Source organism: Hemitrygon akajei, chromosome 9, assembly GCF_048418815.1.
Source record: "Hemitrygon akajei chromosome 9, sHemAka1.3, whole genome shotgun sequence".
In the NCBI taxonomy this organism is placed as follows: domain Eukaryota; kingdom Metazoa; phylum Chordata; class Chondrichthyes; order Myliobatiformes; family Dasyatidae; genus Hemitrygon; species Hemitrygon akajei.
Window position 1 is genome coordinate 119,621,387 of NC_133132.1, and position 18,684 is coordinate 119,640,070.

General features: G+C 38.3%; 1 protein-coding gene across 2 annotated transcripts; it reads left to right on the top strand.

Moving 5' to 3' along the window:
* Positions 1 to 1,344: 1,344 nt before the first annotated feature.
* Positions 1,345 to 17,178, top strand: LOC140733480 (transcription factor E2F6-like). Of its 2 annotated transcripts, none has more exons than XM_073056877.1 (6): positions 1,345 to 1,558; positions 8,083 to 8,287; positions 10,483 to 10,641; positions 12,500 to 12,614; positions 14,137 to 14,302; positions 15,116 to 17,178. In XM_073056877.1, the coding sequence occupies exons 1-6, from the start codon at positions 1,540 to 1,542 to the stop codon at positions 15,133 to 15,135; spliced, it is 684 nt and encodes a 227-aa protein (XP_072912978.1). In that variant the 5' UTR covers positions 1,345 to 1,539; the 3' UTR covers positions 15,136 to 17,178. The 2 variants fall into 2 exon arrangements, with proteins under 2 accessions (XP_072912978.1, XP_072912979.1); XM_073056878.1 differs by lacking the exon at positions 1,345 to 1,558 and adding an exon at positions 1,600 to 1,731.
* Positions 17,179 to 18,684: the final 1,506 nt, after the last annotated feature.

The window sequence follows — 18,684 nt, forward strand, 5'->3', positions numbered from 1 at the left end:
CAACGAGGCTTCACCTGTTTATGAATAGCTGGCATGAGACACTACTCAGTCAGTTCAGTTGGTCCGTATCTGCTTATTATTCCCTATAACATAAGCAACTTCTGCCAGACGAGACAACTGCCAACGGCTGTTTAATCCCAAAGTAAGGCAAATGACAGGACAGGTACACTAAGATTTAAACATTGCAGTTTTATTTCTAGATTTCCCACCTTCATTCCTGGAAATGCTATCTTTCCAAATGTGGTAAGAAGCATTGAGTATATGAATTTCCGCGAGGAAATTTCAATGAGTTATTTGAGAATAGAGGCCATTGAACTCTCATACTCTCCAGCCCCCCCACATTCTTCTGAATTCCAGTGAGTACAGGCCCAGAGCCATCAAAAGCTACTGATAGGATAAACTTTTCAATCATCGAATCATTTTCGTGACACTCCTTTGAACCCTCTCCAATGTCAGCATATCCTTTCTCAGGAAAGGACCCACAAAAAAAATCTCCAAATCAGGCCCCCCCAGCACTTTATAAAGCCTCATTTTATAAAGATCTTAAGATTACATCCTCACTTTTATATTATAGTTACATAGAAACATAGAAAGCCTTCAGCACAATACAGTCCTTTCGGCCCACAAAGCTGTGCCGAACATGTCCTTACCTGAGAATTCACTTACGGTTACTCATTGTCCTAAATTTTTCTAAGATTCATGCACCTATCCAGGAGTCTCCTAAAAGACCCTATCCTATCCGCCTCCACCACCGTTGCAGACAGCCCATTCCATGCACTCACCACTCTCTGCGTAAAAAAAAAACTACCCCCGACATCTCCTCTGCACCTACTTTCAAACACTTTAAACCTGTGTCCTATTGTGCTAGCCATTTCAGCCCTGAGAAAAAGCCTCTGACTATCCACACGATCAATGCCTCTCATCATCTTGTACACCTCTATCAGGTCACCTCTCATCCTCCAAGGAGAAAAGGCCAAGTTCACTCAACCTATTCTCGTAGGACATGCTCCCCAATCCAGACAACATCCTTATAAATCTCCTCTGCACCCTCCTGTTGAAATAAATGCTAACATTGCATTTACCTTCCTCACCACAGGCTCAACCTGCAAATTAACCTTCAAGGGAATCCTGCATAAGGAATCCCAAATCTCTTCGCACCTCAGATTTATGAACTTCTTCTCCGTATAAAACATAATCTACGTTTTTATTTATTCTGAGCAGCTCTGTTCCACCAGCTCCAACATTTTGTAAAATCCGCCAGTCACTTTGATGGGAGAACTGAGCCTACGACATGCAGTTATACCAGAGCGCATGCGTCGCCGGTCGCGGGCCCGGCTTCTGGGCATGCGCGGCAGCCTTTAGTCCCTGGCGGTGCGGGAAGGGCGCGGGGGTGCTGTGGGATTGGCTGCCTGGTGATCGTGGGGCGGCGAAGCGGGATCCAAGGCTTCGAGCTGGGCGAGGGCCCCGGGTCTTCAGCCATCCCAGACAAGCTTGCTCGGTGCCGACGCTGTCATCGGCTGGAGAGAGGGGAGGAAGATCATGTCGACGTCCAGTCACAGTGAGTCCTGAGCTGAGCGCTGGCGCCGGCGCCGGCGCCACCCGGACCACTCACCTCCCTCGCTTGTTGCTGCCTCCCGTGTCAGGAGTATTTACGTGTGTGACGCCTGTGCAGAGAGGGTGTCTGAAAGTCCAAACTTACACCTTGGCGGCACTCTTTCCAATGGGGTGATGGTTAGTTTTAACCTCACTTAAAGCCCAGATTTGTGCTTTTGATTTCGTTTTTGTTTCCCGCGTGCATTTGTCTGAACACGCCTCCCTGGGAAGTTTATATACACTGCGCATTGTTTACTTGACGGTGAAATTAACTTCCGGCCCGGAGCATCAAAATGTAAAATGTTTGAACTCAGAAATGGGAATGGTGCAGGTCAGCGCATATCTGTGGGGATTAGAGCAAAAGAAATCAAAGTTAACATTTCACGTAGGGATCGTGAGCAATTCTGGCGAAATTCTCAAGTCCGGTTGCATTTCTGAAGCGAAATCAAGGATCATCGAGCTGAGAACCAATTTATTCTCTGCACATACGAAGTATCTACAGCATTTTAATTTTTTATATAATATTTCACGTCAAATTCTTTTGTTGGAACTGTAAAACGTTAGTAATAGTCACATGAAAGTAGATTGTTAATGGTTTGAATAATAGTGGAAAATAAGCAGATTTGTGAATTGGGAAGGAAACGGAATAGTATTTAGATAGATAGATAGATACTTTATTCATCCCCATGGGGAAATTCAACTTTTTTTCCAATGTCCCATACACTTGTTGTAGCAAAACTAATTACATACAATACTTAACTCAGTAAAAAATATGATATGCATCTAAATCACTATCTCAAAAAGCATTAATAATAGCTTTTAAAAAGTTCTTAAGTCCCAGCGGTAGAATTGTAAAGCCTAATGGCATTGGGGAGTATTGACCTCTTCATCCTGTCTGAGGAGCATTGCATCGATAGTATCCTGTCGCTGAAACTGCTTCTCTGTCTCTGGATGGTGCTATGTAGAGGATGTTCAGAGTTATCCATAATTGACCGTAGCCTACTCAGCGCCCTTCGCTCAGCTACCGATGTTAAACTCTCCAGTACTTTGCCCACGACAGAGCCCGCCTTCCTTACCAGCTTATTAAGACGTGAGGCGTCCCTCTTCTTAATGCTTCCTCCCCAACACGCCACCACAAAGAAGAGGGCGCTCTCCACAACTGACCTATAGAACATCTTCAGCATCTCATTACAGACATTGAATGACGCCAACCTTCTTAGGAAGTACAGTCGACTCTGTGCCTTCCTGCACAAGGCATCTGTGTTGGCAGTCCAGTCTAGCTTCTATTTAATGTATGAACTGACACATTTGGGTTTAAGTGTTTTTCTTTGGACCTTTTGAGTTCTGTCACCTAGTTCATATTCGTTTCACTGAGCTTTTGCTTTGGATTTTACGGGGAAATGCCAATAATTTCATGAGAAGCTACTGGCATTTCTCTATTTAAATGTTGGTAAGTTCTTGTTGTGACTGTGAACGAAGTCACCGGAACACTGAACCTGGTGATAAAGAAGTCTGTAATCAGCACAGCAAGCAGGCATTATTCTGGTGACACTGTTGGTAGAGGGTCACAAACCCAAAGGTATATCACAGTTCTATATCCTTCAGATCAATGGTAACAGTGGATGGTTTAATACAGGGGTGGGCAAACTTTTTGACTTGTGGGCCACAAAGGGTTCTAAAATTTGACAGGGGGGCTGGACCAGGAGCAGATGGACGGAGTGTTTTGGTAATACACCTCATAAGAGAAAATAAAATATCATGGGATATGTAGAAAACATGTGCTTTAATTTCAATTGAAAATGAACAAATGCATTACAACAAAATATCTGTCTTTGAAGTCCCATGGTATTTAGCTATTTATTGAAATGACTTTTAAAACACTGAAAATTAAATGAATAAAATACAGCTTTTTTTAATAGTAACAGTTATTATTTTAAAGCACTGAAAATTCTGTTATCCTTCAAGATATTATCATCATCACTCTCCTCCTGACTGTCTTTATTTCAAAAACGGTAGGAGATGCAGGTCTACTTGTCCTGCTCCTTCTTATTCAATTGTCCCCTGTGCCAAAACTCAACAACGACCAGCACAAGGACAGAACAGTGACAGCGCGCCAGTATGCGGAGCGCGTTATTTGATCTGGAGCGCATTTTTTATTTTGAGAATGTACGTGCACCTGCGCACTACTCATGTCCATCACTTAACAGAAATGACATGTAACATGTAAGGCTTATTGAAAAAAACATTTTCAAATGCATTTTTTACATAACACAACAAAGAAACTTATTTTTAATTTCAGTGGGAACAGTGTTGTTGGTCTCCCTTTTTAGCCAGCGCATCAAAGTCTGGATTTAGTTTTGTTGTGGCGATTCTCAGGATGGATCTGAGGTGTTGGTCAGTTAACTTGGATCTGTGGCTGGCTTTGTTGATGTTCATGACGCTGAACGCCTGTTCACACAAATAATTCGAGCCGAACAACACCAGCATCTTCTGTGCCGTCCTCCGGAGGTTTGGAAACACCTCTTTACCAAGTGAAGCATAAAAGTCATTCAGTTTAAGAGAGTTGAACTTCTCTTTTAAGACGGGGTCAGACTGAAGGTCGATCAGTTCCAGCTGTAGCTCCTCTGGTGCTGTTTCAGGATCTTGTGACAGGGGACAGGCCACCAACTGAAGTGACTTGTCAATTTTTTCAAAATCAGAAAAGCGACGGCAGAATTCTCTGTGCAGCGCATTCAGTGACTCGCTGTATTTTTTCACATTTGCGCCGGCCTCTTCCAGCGTGGCTAGTGTGGGAAAATGAGTGAATAACTTATTCAAAATTTGCCTGGAGAAAAAAGCCAGCTTGGATTTCAAGGTTTATTAATATAATTTCATCAAGTTCTGCGGGCCGGATTAAAAAGTTTAACGGGCCGCATATGGTCCCCGGGCCGTAGTTTGCCCATGCCTGGTTTAATACAATTTCAATAGTTGCAATGACATCGTTCACTTCAATATGTTGGGTTGACAGTGCTTCCTTTGAATTACATATTTACAGTGACAGACATATCTGAATGTTCAAACACGTTTGTCACAAAGTATTTCATGCAAATAGTCTAAAACCTTTTGGGTGCAGAAATCCCAGACACCCAAAATTAATATAGTCAGGGCAACATGTTGATTGCCTATACCTATGGCCACATTTGATATGCTAAGTGATAACATCAGTCTGGTCTGCCAGCTTGAATTCAGTCAAGGTGGTGCAAATAACTTAACCCATGTTGCCTGGTTTGAAGTAAGCCAATTAACACAACCCCATTGTCATAATGCTTGGCTTATGCATATACAAATGTCTCATGGTCACCATTTTGGAAACTGTATCTCTTAGTCTGTGGGCCACCCTGTTTATTTGGAAAAGTGTACTTTTAACTTCAATTTTCTGCTTGCAATTTGCAATACACATTGAAAACTAAAGAATAGCTCTTGCTTGAACTAACATCTGCTATATTTACTTAACTCCAGAATACTCCCTAACCCTTCATAATTTCCACTTCTGAATTACACCTGCTCTTTTCTGACCAGTGCAACATTAAAATTAAAGATTAGCTTTATTTATCACACGTACATCGAACCATACATTGAAATGTGTTGTTTGCGTCAAAACAAGTCAACAAGGATTGTGCAAGTGTCGGCACACTTCAAATGTGGTATGCCCACAACTCACTAACTCTAACCATAAGTCTTTGGAATTTGAAATGGAACCAGAGCAGCCAGAGGAAGCTTGCGCAGTCACAGTTAGAGTGTACAAATTTCTTACAGACAGTGGCGGGAATTGAACTCTGATCTTACAGCTGGTGCTGTTAACCTTTACACTAATGTACCACACTGGTACTTTGTAATCTAGACTGTATGCTTCAGTAGCCCTAGATCCATACCTAAATACGATGTGTTTACAGCATTTTGTGATTTTTTTTTCTCATTAGTTATGCCTGTTATAAAATTTAGAATTGGGTTCCTTTCAGTGCAGTTACTGGTTCCAAAGTCATTGGCCTAGATTTTCTTAAAAATGCTGGTCAAGATGCATGGAACGATACAGTCAGCTCTTGCTTCCAGCTCCATATCACCTCAGCTAACTTCTTCTTAAACTTATCCAAACTACTGTCGTTCTTTTATTTGTTACCCTTGTGTTTATCAATTTATATAGGATCCAGATTAACTGTAGCATTATTCTAAAGATTAAATCCCACATGGCCCCGTGTGGTTCTACATATGGCCACGAAGCATCCAAAAACGTCTGATCTCAAGTTTTGGTGTCTTGTTCATCCTGATTTTTGTAGCGTCAGCTTGGGAAGTATTTGTGCCATCTCTGGAGTTTTTCTCCCTCAACATTATGTTTACAACCTTCTTATGACCGTTCTTGTGATCTGCATAAGATTATCAATCCAAAACTCAATTTAACATCTTAATTGCAAAATACTAATTTGTTATTTCTAATATAAATTTTTATAATGAATATCCTTTGCCATAGAAAATAACAACATCAATATTTGTTATTTAAAATAGCAAACATTACAGAGAGTAGGCAGAGACTCAAAAGGCAAAATTGTTCCTATTGTGCTTAATGATTTTATGAAAGCATCCCAAAGGGTTTCACAGGAGTGTTATTGGAAAAAAAAATTGTTCAGACCTACATGAAGAAAACTGGAGCAGGTGACCTAAAGCTCTGCAAAGAGAACTTCTAATGGGTATTTTAAACAGGAAAAAGTAGAGAGACAAAGGTTGATGGAAACGGCATGGGGTATTTCATCATTTAACATACTTGGAGTTGAAGGTATGTCATTCAGCACGAGAGCAGTGAAATTTTGGGTAGGCAGAGAACTTGCCGAAAGTACTGGAGCAGATTACTGGCTGATGGTGTTAGGTACCCCGTAACTGGGTGTCTTACCAGCAAAGATAGAAGTGTCCGTTGGAGTCTGGTGATACTATTTTCAACAGTATTTATTAGTAAAAATATACAAAAATAATATCAATGCAAATATACAGATAATATACGTCAGCAATACTAAACCTAAAAGTGCAGGTATAATAATAATCAATGAAAAACAAGCTCTATCGTTGTCTAGGGGATAATGAATTGTCCGATGGAAATATAAAGTTCAGTTCAGTTCATACAGGCTGCGGTAGTTGTTGGTCACTGTGTTGCAATTGTTGGAGAGAGAGAGAGAGAGAGAGAAAACGTGTAAGCAGTAACAGCTATTGTCTTGCCAACCTTCCTTTACGATTTTGATCCGTCGATGTGTTGTTGTTGTGGCCATTCAGGTATGACCCCTCCGTCCTTTAGCTAGACCGTTCTTCCGTGGTGGACTCGTCACCCAGGCAAGGGTGGACACACACACAAGCCCCCACCGGTCTCGCTATAAAACACTGTGAGTTAAAATTTACCGACCCTTCATTCAGTCTTCGATGTCCCACCCTGTCTCATGGGTTTCTGATGCTCACTAGCGTTTCTCCTGGTGCGTCTGAGGGGTGTTACTCCAGACCTCACTTTTATCCCCACTCACGGGGTCTCAGGTGTCAATCAGGTTTGAATGACGTAACCCATCAAACCAACCTACTCTGGCTGTCCCCTGAGGGATTTCAATGAATAGAACAGTACCAAGTAAACAATCCTTCTCCAAAAGACAATAGCAGTAAATCAATGGCTTTTGTCAGTAGGAGACATTCCACCTTGTGTACCTCTTAGCTGTGTCTCTCTCTCATTCTCTTTCATGAGCTGTTATCAATAACAACTGCCCTGGCAGATTTCCTTTTGTCTCTCTTACTTCCTTGTTAGCAGCATCGAAATAGTAGTGATTTGCGATTCTTCAAAAGGGGGGGGGGCAGGGGCCACTCTGCACCCTTCTGCCCATCAGAGTTGTTCATCCTTCGTAACAATGGATCAGTGAGGCTACTAAGCAATTGAAGAATTATGTTGCAGATCAAGACCAACTTGGGTTCATGTGCAGGGAGATCCTGGATGAATGGCAATTGATAAAAGTTGGGACATGGACAGCAGTGTTTTGGCTCAGTTCATGCTTTGGAGAGAAATGAGTGAGCCAGATAAAAAGAACAGTCAGGTTTAAAATTAACAGAAACATAGAGAAGAGCTTTCAGAGTGAGGTCTATAATAAAATTACTGATATGGAAGTCATCACTGGAATGTAGATATTTACATCAAAATTATGGAAGTTTTCTTTTAATTGCCTGACTAAGTTGGTGATGAGAAGCTTAGGTTATGGCCTGCACCAAGGGAAATTGCTTTGGTCTTCCCAGTACTCAGTTTTTGGAAATTTCTGCCTACCTAGTACTGGACATCAGGTATTCATCTTTTTTATTTTTTTGTTCTGTTCCATGTGCTTTTAATTTTATTTCAGTACAATTTCTAGTACTTAGTTTCAAAACTGTTTCCATGCTATTTCTCTGATTGTTATTTTAAATCTGAAAGTTCATGCTAGTTTTTTCTTTTGTTAACAGTGGGAAAGCCACGTTTTGATGTGTCATTAGCGCGTCTAACTCGGCGATTTATGGAACTTGTCAGTAAGGCTCCCGATGGGGTTCTTGACATCAATGATGTGGCATGGATGCTTGGAGTGCGAAAAAGGAGGGTTTACGATATCACCAATGTACTGGATGGCATTCATCTGGTGAGAAAAAAATCCAAAAACCTGATTGAATGGATGTAAGTTAATTTTCACAGTAGATTATTCTTTATATAAAATTCAATATTCGTTAAATCTACCTCTTCTGTTCATCATTGAGAAAATTAACTGTAAGGTCATGCCAGCAATCCCTGATTTTGTTTTCTTCAACTAGACTTGACTAGAAATTGATGTTTGTTGTATTTTGAATAATACATTGATTCAGATTTTATATTTATAATGACAGCAAAATTACATGCAGTTGGCATAATTAATCCATTAAACTGAGCATCTTTTAAAGTGCATACCTATGTAGTTACAGTAAAAATTCAAAAGTTGCATCAATCATAGCATAACTGCAGTTTTCAGTGATCTGAAGAGTACTTGGAATTTGGCTGAATTTTTAATTGGATTACTAAGCCATAATCATTGTTTTAATGCTTTCTCTGTCCCTAAAGTATATTATCATTTCTGGGATAGTTTTGTATTCCATGTCTGTTTAAACTTTTTTTCTATCAGCTTCTATATTGACCTTCATTCCTGTAATATATTTTTTAAAGGTCTCTTACAGCTGAGATGAAGGGAAGGGAATTTCACATCGCAACGATTTGGATGTGCAGTTTTCTTCAAGCCCAATCACAAATGTTAATGCTTCAATAAAATCTACAAAATGAGCCATTAGTAATTTGAAGTCTTTCATTCATATTTTGTTCTAAAATTTTAATTGGGGCAGAATTAATCAAGTTGAAGTTGTTTGTCTTTACATGCTTCTGCACAAATCTATAAATGGGTTTAACTGGAATAATTATAATTAATTTAGTGTTCCACTCTACTGTAAACCTACTCAGTTAAGCTTCAGTTATTCTAGATATAGGAATGGTTATTGCACATCACAAATGCTACTTGCTGCTTACCTGTCAGTTTCAATATTGTATCAGTGTTGCAGTAAGCAAACATAGATATCATTATCTCTCATTGCAAGTCAAAAGCGAAATTGTGTTGGCATCAACACAAATCTCATTTCTTATTATGTGGAAAAGATCATTAACAAAGAGGCTATGATTGTTGTCTTGAAGAGTTCCTGTAGTGATGTCCTGTCAGTGAGATCTTGAGCAGCCATAATCACCTTCTGTTTTGTGAACATTGACTCCAGCCAATAGCAGATTTTGACCCCCCCCCCCCCCCCGTTATTTACTATAGTGTGTAAGGCTTCCTGATGCTCTATTTCTCCCACTTCAATTCAGCTCTCTTTTTTTTTGACCAAGGCTGTAATGAGGTCCTGAAATGAGACAGAACCTAAATTGTGCATTAATAACTAACTTTTTGCTAAAAGTAGTTTAGATTGCCTTCTGGATGACTGTTCTTTTGTTCTATAAAGCTTTTCTACTTTGTCAGTTGTGTACCCGCATTGAAGACCAATCCTGGGGAGAGTAACAACCGTGTTGAATTTCCTCATTTGTAGACCATCTGTCTGACTGTGAATTGGTGGAGTCCAAACTCTTTAGAAACGGTTTTGTATTCTTTCCAGCTTGGTAAGCATCAACAACTTTTTCTGTGAGGTCCTTAGAAATCTCCTTTGATCGAAACATGGTACACTACCAAAAACTGATGTGGTGCATATCAGACTTTGATAGTGAAGACCCAGGTTTATGTTCTTTAAATAGGGCAGGATCTCCCATACTCACAGTCCTGCCAAAGGGTTTCTGCCCGAAACATCAGCTGTACTTTTTCCATAGATGCTGCCTGGCCTGCTGAGTTCCTCCAGCATTTTGTGTGTGTTGATCAAAAAGGGTTCATGTTTTTTGTAACTGATGTAGGTTTGAACTGTATCTTTTTGAGAGCCAATATAACTGACTGCCCATTTTAGTTAAATTCCGTTAAATTACTAACATGGCAAAGATGCTTATTTAATAAAGAGAGGCTGCAATTTTAGTTATAGATAAGTTTGCAAGAATGATTTTACCTAGTACCTGTTTTATGAAAAGTTTGTACTTTTACAGCCAGGTAAGGCAATGTCTTACTCTTAAGTGGCCAGAGTGTTAATAGACTATTAAGTAATTCACTTTGTTAATTAATCTCCATGTGAAATAATTGATTTACATGCAATAATTTTTATTCCACAGAATATTTTCCTGTCATTTTGTGTGCAATATTTTGAACAAATTGCCTTCTAGTTAAACAAAAAGACAAGCTTTTATAGTAGCTTACAATTTACCTGTTTCTATTTGTCTTTTAGAGGCAAAAATCCACAAGAAAGATTAGGATATGAAGCCCAATCTCGAAAACTGAGAAAAGAACTGGCAGACTTAACAACGGTAGAGAATTCTTTAGATGAATTAATCAAGGACTGTGCTCAACAGTTATACAGTTTAACAGAAGACAAAGAAAATGCAAGATATCTTTTTGTTTTTAAGCAAGTTACATATACGTCTGCTTTCAAGTTTGAGAACATTGACATTGTTTTGAATAGTGCTGCACTACAGAATGTTTTATGAGATTGCAAATGTATTTCGACCAGTATTAGATTTTTGACTGATTCTTAGACCTTGTGTTGGATTTGAATCTCATAGAAACATTATACTATTTCTGAAATTGTAAGCCACAAACTGAGAGATTATACAGGCTGTTGCAGTGGCCACATCATGAGAACCAAATGCTAAGTACAAGGGACTTCATTGCTTCACTTGGAATGATTGTTTAGGTCCCTGCAGATCAGTTACAATGGAGATAAAGGACAGGTGCTATATTTCCTCTGGTTTCATGGAAAGCACTGTGAGAAGGAAGGTGACCATTTCCAGTATTTTCTGATTTCATTCTCAGATTGCTCATCTACTTTTTAAAAAAAAATCCTTCCTCGAAATAAACTGTAGAGGTTGGTTTGCTTTCTCGATGGGCTTGCTAACCTGTTGTCAACTTTTAGAGATTGGCATTTTGTACTGTAGGTCCCATTGTTTCCTACTGTCCCTTCCAGATATACCTCCCTATATCCCCATTAAACCATCCCACATCACCTTCATTTGTGTTGACCATTTTCCATTTATTTTCCTATTTGACAACTTTATTAATAACCTATAATTTGTTGCAATATTTAGTATTATCTGACTTCCATACTCTGTATCAAATGCAGACTTAAAAATTGTTTGATTCAAAGATATATTGAACTTGCAGATGAACGCTATCCTCCACTCTACAGTAAATAGCTACGCTACATTCTCACTGTCCACTGCCTTGAAGCCAGTTTTCAATTTATATAACTGCGTTTCCCTTGTATCTCAATTTTCTGACTTGTATTGTTCTATTAGCAATGCCTTATTAGAATGTAAATTGCATTTCTTGCATGTCCATTGTCTTTTCTTGCGGCATTCAGTACGGTTAGTAACAGGTATTTTCCCTTTTGATATCATTGCTGATAAATAATTATACTTTTGATTTCTACATATTTCCGTTTATACTTCTGACATATTTTGAGATGTTGAAAGCAACACACACAAAATGCTGGAGGAACTCAGCATATCAGGAAGCATCAATGGAAATGAATGAACAGTCAGCGTTTCTGGCCGATGTTGAGTTGGAATTTAGAAAATGATTAGAAGGTGCAATTAAAATCATTTGAACAGGTAGATTTTGATGAGTCCTTTTCACAGCAAGGATAGGTGAAGCAAGGTGGGTAGTGGGCTATCCAGAGAGAAATTCTAATCACTGTATTGTCATGATGCTTCCCATTCGCTTCATTGGCTAGAGTGAGGGTAGTAGTGGCTTTGACAAAAACATTGAGCTTTTATACATTCTGAAATATATAATGACCATTTCATTTTTTTAAGATAAACTTATTTTAAACTATAATTAAACTTCCTTAATCCAATGTACTTGAGACTTTGATGCCATGCTGGCAGACTTTACAGATTATTTGGATGCTGTTGCAATCAATGCTCCAGAATACTTTTAATGCCTACACAGTGTCTATAATATTATTTTCAGTAACCCCTGATGAGAAGCACAAGCATATGGAGACCCAGTGTATTAATTTAAAGTGGGTGTAGGAACCTGCATCAAGTGAGCCTGTTGCTGAACCTTTGGTTTTTAAAACAATGGAACAGCAAATTATACAGTCTGATTAATTTTATACATCTGAAGTTATGGAAGTTTTGTAAATGTGAATTCAGATAGTAATTGAGGAGAAATGCATTAGAATATCATTGTAGATTTTGGGTTTCCACAAATTGTAATCACGTTTAATCTTAACAAAAACATACACTAGCATATGTAACTTACAAGGACATCCACGGTCTTCAAGCCTTCAAGGAACAGATTGTAATCGCAATCAAAGCTCCCCAAGAAACGAAGCTCGAAGTACCTATTCCTAATGAGGTAAGATGTTTTTAACATTTTTGATTTCTGCCATGTCTGCAGGTTTGGAGTCATTTGCATACAGTTGTAATTAATGTTGATTTACCATTTTTGAAGGAGAGTTTTCTGTCTGTTGTGTAACTTGTCAGCTTATATTGTGAGTAGAAAACAGCTTAGATTTATATGATGCCTTTAATATGGCAAGATAACATCTAAAGCTTTTCGACAGCAGCAATATCTACAATGTATATTAGAAGAGATATCTGATCAAGCTGGGTCAAAGTAGGAGGTTTTAAGGAACATGTTAGAGTAACAGGGAAAAGGAGAAGTTTAAGAAGGGAATTCCAGTCTCCTATTTCAATCAGCTGTCAGGAAGCTTGGTTTGGAAAAATGCAGAGATCCTACAGTACTGCTACTAACAAAAGTTACAGACTAGGGAAAGGCAAGGCCATGGAGGCATTTGTCAAAATTGAGTTTATTGTCATTCCAGATGGTGAGTATGGTTGAGCACTACTGGGTTGAAAGCCAAACTGAGGCAATGTCTCACGACCAGAATATGTAACAGTTTCTTCCCCCAAGCCAACAGACTCTTCAATACCCAGAGCCTAGACTGACACCAACTTACTGCCTTCTACTGTGCCTATTGTCTTGTTTATTATTTATTGTAATGTCTGCACTGTTTTGTGCACTTTATGCAGTCCTGGGTAGGTCTGTAGTCTATTGTTTTTTTCTGTGTTGTTTTTATGTAGTTCAGTGTAGTTTTTGTGTTGTTTCATGTAGCACCATGGTCCTGGAGGAATGTTGTTTCATTTTTACTGTGTACTGTACCAGCAGTTATGGTTGAAATGACAATAAAAAGTGACTTGACTTGACATGGTGCAGTAGGAAACAGCAGTGCAAAATTGGCTAATAAGACTCGGGGAGAATCAGTATGCAAGTGGAAGAGCTTTGGATGATTATTTAAAGAAATTTGTGAGATGGGAGGTCAGTCAGGAGAATATTTAAATAGTTTAAGACTCCTAATGTACTTTTTCAAATGCATGGAAATGTGTTTTTTAAATCAACTTGAACATTGTCAATCTACACCAATAAAACTTGTAAAAGTGAAGCCACTTTGTATTTTTTTAACATAAAAAGTTAACATCACTGGTAATCTGGACACTCAGTAAAATTGTTAATTTATTATTAAAAGTGCACTGTCACCTTTAAGTTACTGATTTTTGAAAGAATGTTCTTGTATTTTGTCGTGATTATGAAACTTTTCCCATTTGTGGCTATGCAGATTCTTTGAGCTGAAATTGAAACAATTTTATTGAAAGTCTAATAAAAACACAAAATGCTGGCAGAACTCAGCAGGCCAAATGCTGGCCTGCTGAGTTCTGCCAGCATTTTGTGTTTTTATTTATTCCCAGCATCTGCAGATCCACTCGTGTTGTTTATTGAAAGTCTGTTCAGTTTGCATTGAAGTTACTAAAGACTTTGTATTTCTATGCAATGTTTGCATTTTATTTCTAGAACTTAAAAAATGTTTTTATTTGTATAGGAGAAAATCCAAGTTTATATAAAGAGTACTGAAGGACCAATTGATGTATTTGTGTGTGAGATGCAGGAAGAATATTGTCCTCCTAAAACGTGTGAAGATGACACATCCAATGGGAATAAAACAGTCTCCTCAACAGATGAGGCAGTGACGTTACCACCTGATAGAGGTGATGCTCCTTGTTTATGGCAAGATTGAATAAACATTTTTTCTAAGTGATTATGCAGAATGATGTTGTAATGCTAAATCACCTCAGAACTTGAATAAACTATAAATTATTCCTACTAATAGTCTGCAGTTAGGTGTAGCTGTGGAGGCTTTGGCATGTCCTGAACATTGCAAGTGCAGAATCAAATGCAGAGTTTTGACTGTGACTGTAGTTGTAGTTGTTTATGTGCACTTTGTCGCTATACTCACCATTGAGACCAGGAATAACTTTCTGAACAGGAACTCTGGACGCCATTTCATCTAGCAAAGTTTTGGTCAAGGCTGCTAGCCTAGGAACAATCTGTCAATTTGCTCAAGTCCTTGTGGGAAAAGTGCTTTATCTTTTTTTGTTTTTAGTCATCTGTGTTTTACTGAACAATTATGCAGCTTCATTTTGTATAGCTTTTATATATGATCAATATATATGTATGTGATAGATATTAAAGTTTCTTTAAATATACTCTTAATGTTTGGGTTAGTATCGCCTTTTGGCCTCATCTGCAAGATCATCTCTCATTCAATAAAGCACATGGCTCAGAGACTGTAGTGTTGAATTCCTTCTCTTGCTCACAGTGTTTCTAAATGAGTAAAGCTTACCTCAAGTGAGGTACTGAACATTGATTCAACCAGTAGATATTAAAGTGGTAAAGAACAGGAAAATCAGAGAAAGGTTGATGCCATGAAATTCTGAATTAAGTCACCTGTAAAGTACGGGTGTCTATGTTGATGTCTATTTTTGTTTTTAGGTTTTAATTGTTTTTTAATTTTGTTTCAGAGGAAAACCTTATGGAATGAAGTATATAATATTAGTACTGAGACTATCAAGTTACACTTTACTGAAGACTAGAACGCTTCAATGCATTGTGGATTTTCCATTGTTGAACACTGATCCAAATGCCTATAAAGGAGCTGGAAGAAATGGTGTCCTGTGAGGCCATGCAATCTGCATGTCTTGACAAATTAAAATTTGTCAATATATAATTATACAAACAGTTGCAATCCAGTCTTAATGTATGTTACCAAGAAATACCAAATGGCTTTGCACAGAAAGTATCATCAGGTGTCATTTGGCAGTGATTTGGTACATCAGTTGAGAGGTTTTGGAAAAGTGTGATTTGCCAACTGGCTAAAATAAGCTTTTGTAAATATTTTACTGGTTGGAAATGCTTCATGAAAATGTCAATAAACTTATTAAATATTACCAATGAATGTATATAAGATTGTTTTATGTGCTGTAATATCTTCAGGGTGAACACATAATGAGTCAAAAGCATTTTTTTTCACCATGGTGTACAGAATTTGTTATCTAGTTTTATCTATTAATCACAGACTGTTTGTTACACGGGGTAGAATTTGTCGCATTTGTTCAAGAATTAAAGGCAAAATGCTGAAAGAACACAAGTCAAGCAGCATCTATGGACCTGGAAAGGTTGTAAGAAGACATTTTGCATCAGGTTGACACCCTGCATCAGCCGTCAGCTAGTTTCATCCCTAAATGGGAACTTCCAATTTATGTCACACGGATGCTGCTTGACTTGCTCTGTTCTTCCAGTGTTCATCCTGTTCCAGATTCCAGTATTCGCAACACTTCTGCCTTCATTTCAGCATTGGATTGTCTTAGATCCTAAATTAAATAACACTTCTACAGAGAGGATAAAGCTGTGTGTTTATACCCCTCCCCCCACACTGACAGACCAGTGAGAACTACTTCATATGAATGTTGTTGGACACTATTACAGTTTTTAAGTTTTTATTAAAAAATACTAAAAGACCTCATAGGAGGTAAAAGTTTTAAAAGTCATTAGAACAACTTCATGTTTATCTTTTTAAAAATAAATTTTGTTTATGGCTTTCTCAAATAGATTTATCTTGCATTTGTCCAACACTGCCAGTGTTACTAAATAAATGATCCTTGGCAGGTTACGTGATAATTACATTAAACCATCATATTCCTGCATAGTTTTTATGCAAGCACTAAGGATAAATGTTAATGCATTGTGTAATTCTTATCGGCTACAGTCATTTCCAGGCCATGTTCTGGGACCATGGTGTGCTTTTACATCGAGTAGTGAAATGATGGTCTTTCTTTTAACCACCACAACCTGTATCAGTGTAGTATAATTTGATCAGACTATATGGCTGTCTGTATGCTTTGTCTCCCCTCTAAAATCTTGAACTTTGTAGGTTTAAACTGTATTTAGTTACACAAAGGTGATGAGATCTGGTTATCTCTAATGTGCATGTTTATGGTTTATTTTCATTGTACAAGATTGGAAGAATCTTCACATGCTTTTGATTTTTACCCACAGAGCAAACAGAATTTTGTATGATTATGAAAAATAATTTCCATTTTCTCTGTACTTTAATTTATTAATGCTTCTTCACTAGTGAAGATATGGGTTCCTCAATTGCTAATTGAGAATTGTGGTTAGCTTCCTGATGAAATGAATTGTAAAAGAATAAATATAGTTGTTCTGTTTCAGCAGCCTTTACATTGTAACACAACCGTTACTTGAAACGATTGCTTTTTTGCAGGTAATAAATAGTGTTGTGCTTATAAATGACAGAATTGCTGCTTAGATTACAAAAGGTGAAATTACAATGATCTACAGAAAGCCACAGATAGTTTTTGCCCAATGTTTTACACCTCATTAAATTGTAAGTAGTAACAAATTAACTTACCTAGATGAGCTCATTTTGGGATTTGAAGTTGTTACCCATCTGCTGTCAGCTGAAGCAATTTTAATTTGATGTCTTTGGAAGTCCACTTTCCTGTGCCACGTTGAATGATTAGTGTATTTTTAAAATTTCCCCACTGTAATAAAATCATGACCTTGGTATCTGTGCGTGTGTGAGTTGACTTTATTGAGGGTTTATGAGAAATAGCAGCATAATCTGGGAATGATGCTGCTTAGGTTGCTGAGTTCCTCCAACTTATTTGTGTGTTGCTTTTGAATTGATTCTATCTCTTGATGCAGATTATGTCTGAAGGAATGGTGAAGTAGCTATAGATAGTTTTGGAGACAAGTTTTAGAATCAACCTTTCACAAAATATTAGCTTTATTTGTCACATAGACAGTTGCAAGAAAATATAGAAGGTGGTCTAATCTTCCTCTGAGTCACAATAATGGACAAGCACAACCCACTAAACTAATGACACACGAACATGAGTCGTACTTCTCATGTCTTTATTGAACACATTGTATAGTCATTCACAGTCCAGGCTGGAATAAGTATGTGAACCTTTGTATTTAATAACTGGTGGAACCTCCTTTAGCAGCAATAACCTCCACCAAGCCTTTCCTGTTGCTATTGATCAGGCTTGCACAATGGCAAAGATGAATATTAGACCATTCCTCCATACAAAATGTTTTCAGCTCATCTACATTTCTGGGATCCTTTTCATGAACAGTCCTCTTCAGGTCATGCCACAACATCTCAATAGGGTTAAGATTTGGATTCTGACTTGGCCATTCCAAAAATGCATTTTCTTCTTTGTGTAACTCTTGCTTCAGCTAGTGGCATGATAGTCCCCGGCCGGCCAAACTTAAGAAATCTCATTTGGGTTGCTGTTGTGTGATGTGTCCCATTACAAATCAGTACACAATGTGCGATTAAACGATTTGAGTTTTATAATTCTTAATTTGACTATATGGTTAGTAAAGAAAAGAAAAAGGGCCTATTCTCATGAAACAGTCTAATGCGCAATGTTGGGGCTCACTGATAAGGCCCTTTGTCCACCATCGACCAACGATTGTTGCTGACCTTTGGACCTTCACTCCAAGTCCACTCAGTCCGAGGTCTACCAACTCTCTCCATTCACGTCTTCTCACATCTCTTCCCGGCAAAAGACTGAATTCCTGCCTCCCAGACACACAAGAAAGAACAACATCCTGCTTGTTGGCTAACATGCCCAGTTATCTCTAGTCATAACCCAAACATTGTTGCTACAGAGAAAGCATTACCTCTGCAGTGAAACATTACAGAGAAGCCATTAAATTAGCAGTAAAACCTTACAGCATGTTACACTTGTAAACCATTATGTTAATTTACTCATGTTTCAGATCATTGTCTTGTTGCATCATCCAACTTCTATTCAGCTTCAGGCATTGGGACTTCTACCCCGAGATTTTTCTGTAAGATGACTTGATACAATTTTGAACACATTGTTCCCTCAATGATTGCAAGGTGCCCGGGTCTTGAGGCAGTAAAGCAGCCCCAAATCATGATGCTCTATCCACCATGCTTCACTGTTGGGTCGAGGTTTTGGTGTTGGGGTGCAGCACCTTTTTTCTCCAAACATAGCAGTGTGCGTTTCTGCCAAAAAGTTCAATTTTTGTCTCA

Coding starts and splice junctions, on each gene's coding strand:
- LOC140733480 (XM_073056877.1), top strand. Junction 12,615..14,136: donor AAGTACCTATTCCTAATGAG/GTAAGATGTTTT, acceptor TTATTTGTATAG/GAGAAAATCCAAGTTTATAT. Junction 14,303..15,115: donor GACGTTACCACCTGATAGAG/GTGATGCTCCTT, acceptor ATTTTGTTTCAG/AGGAAAACCTTATGGAATGA.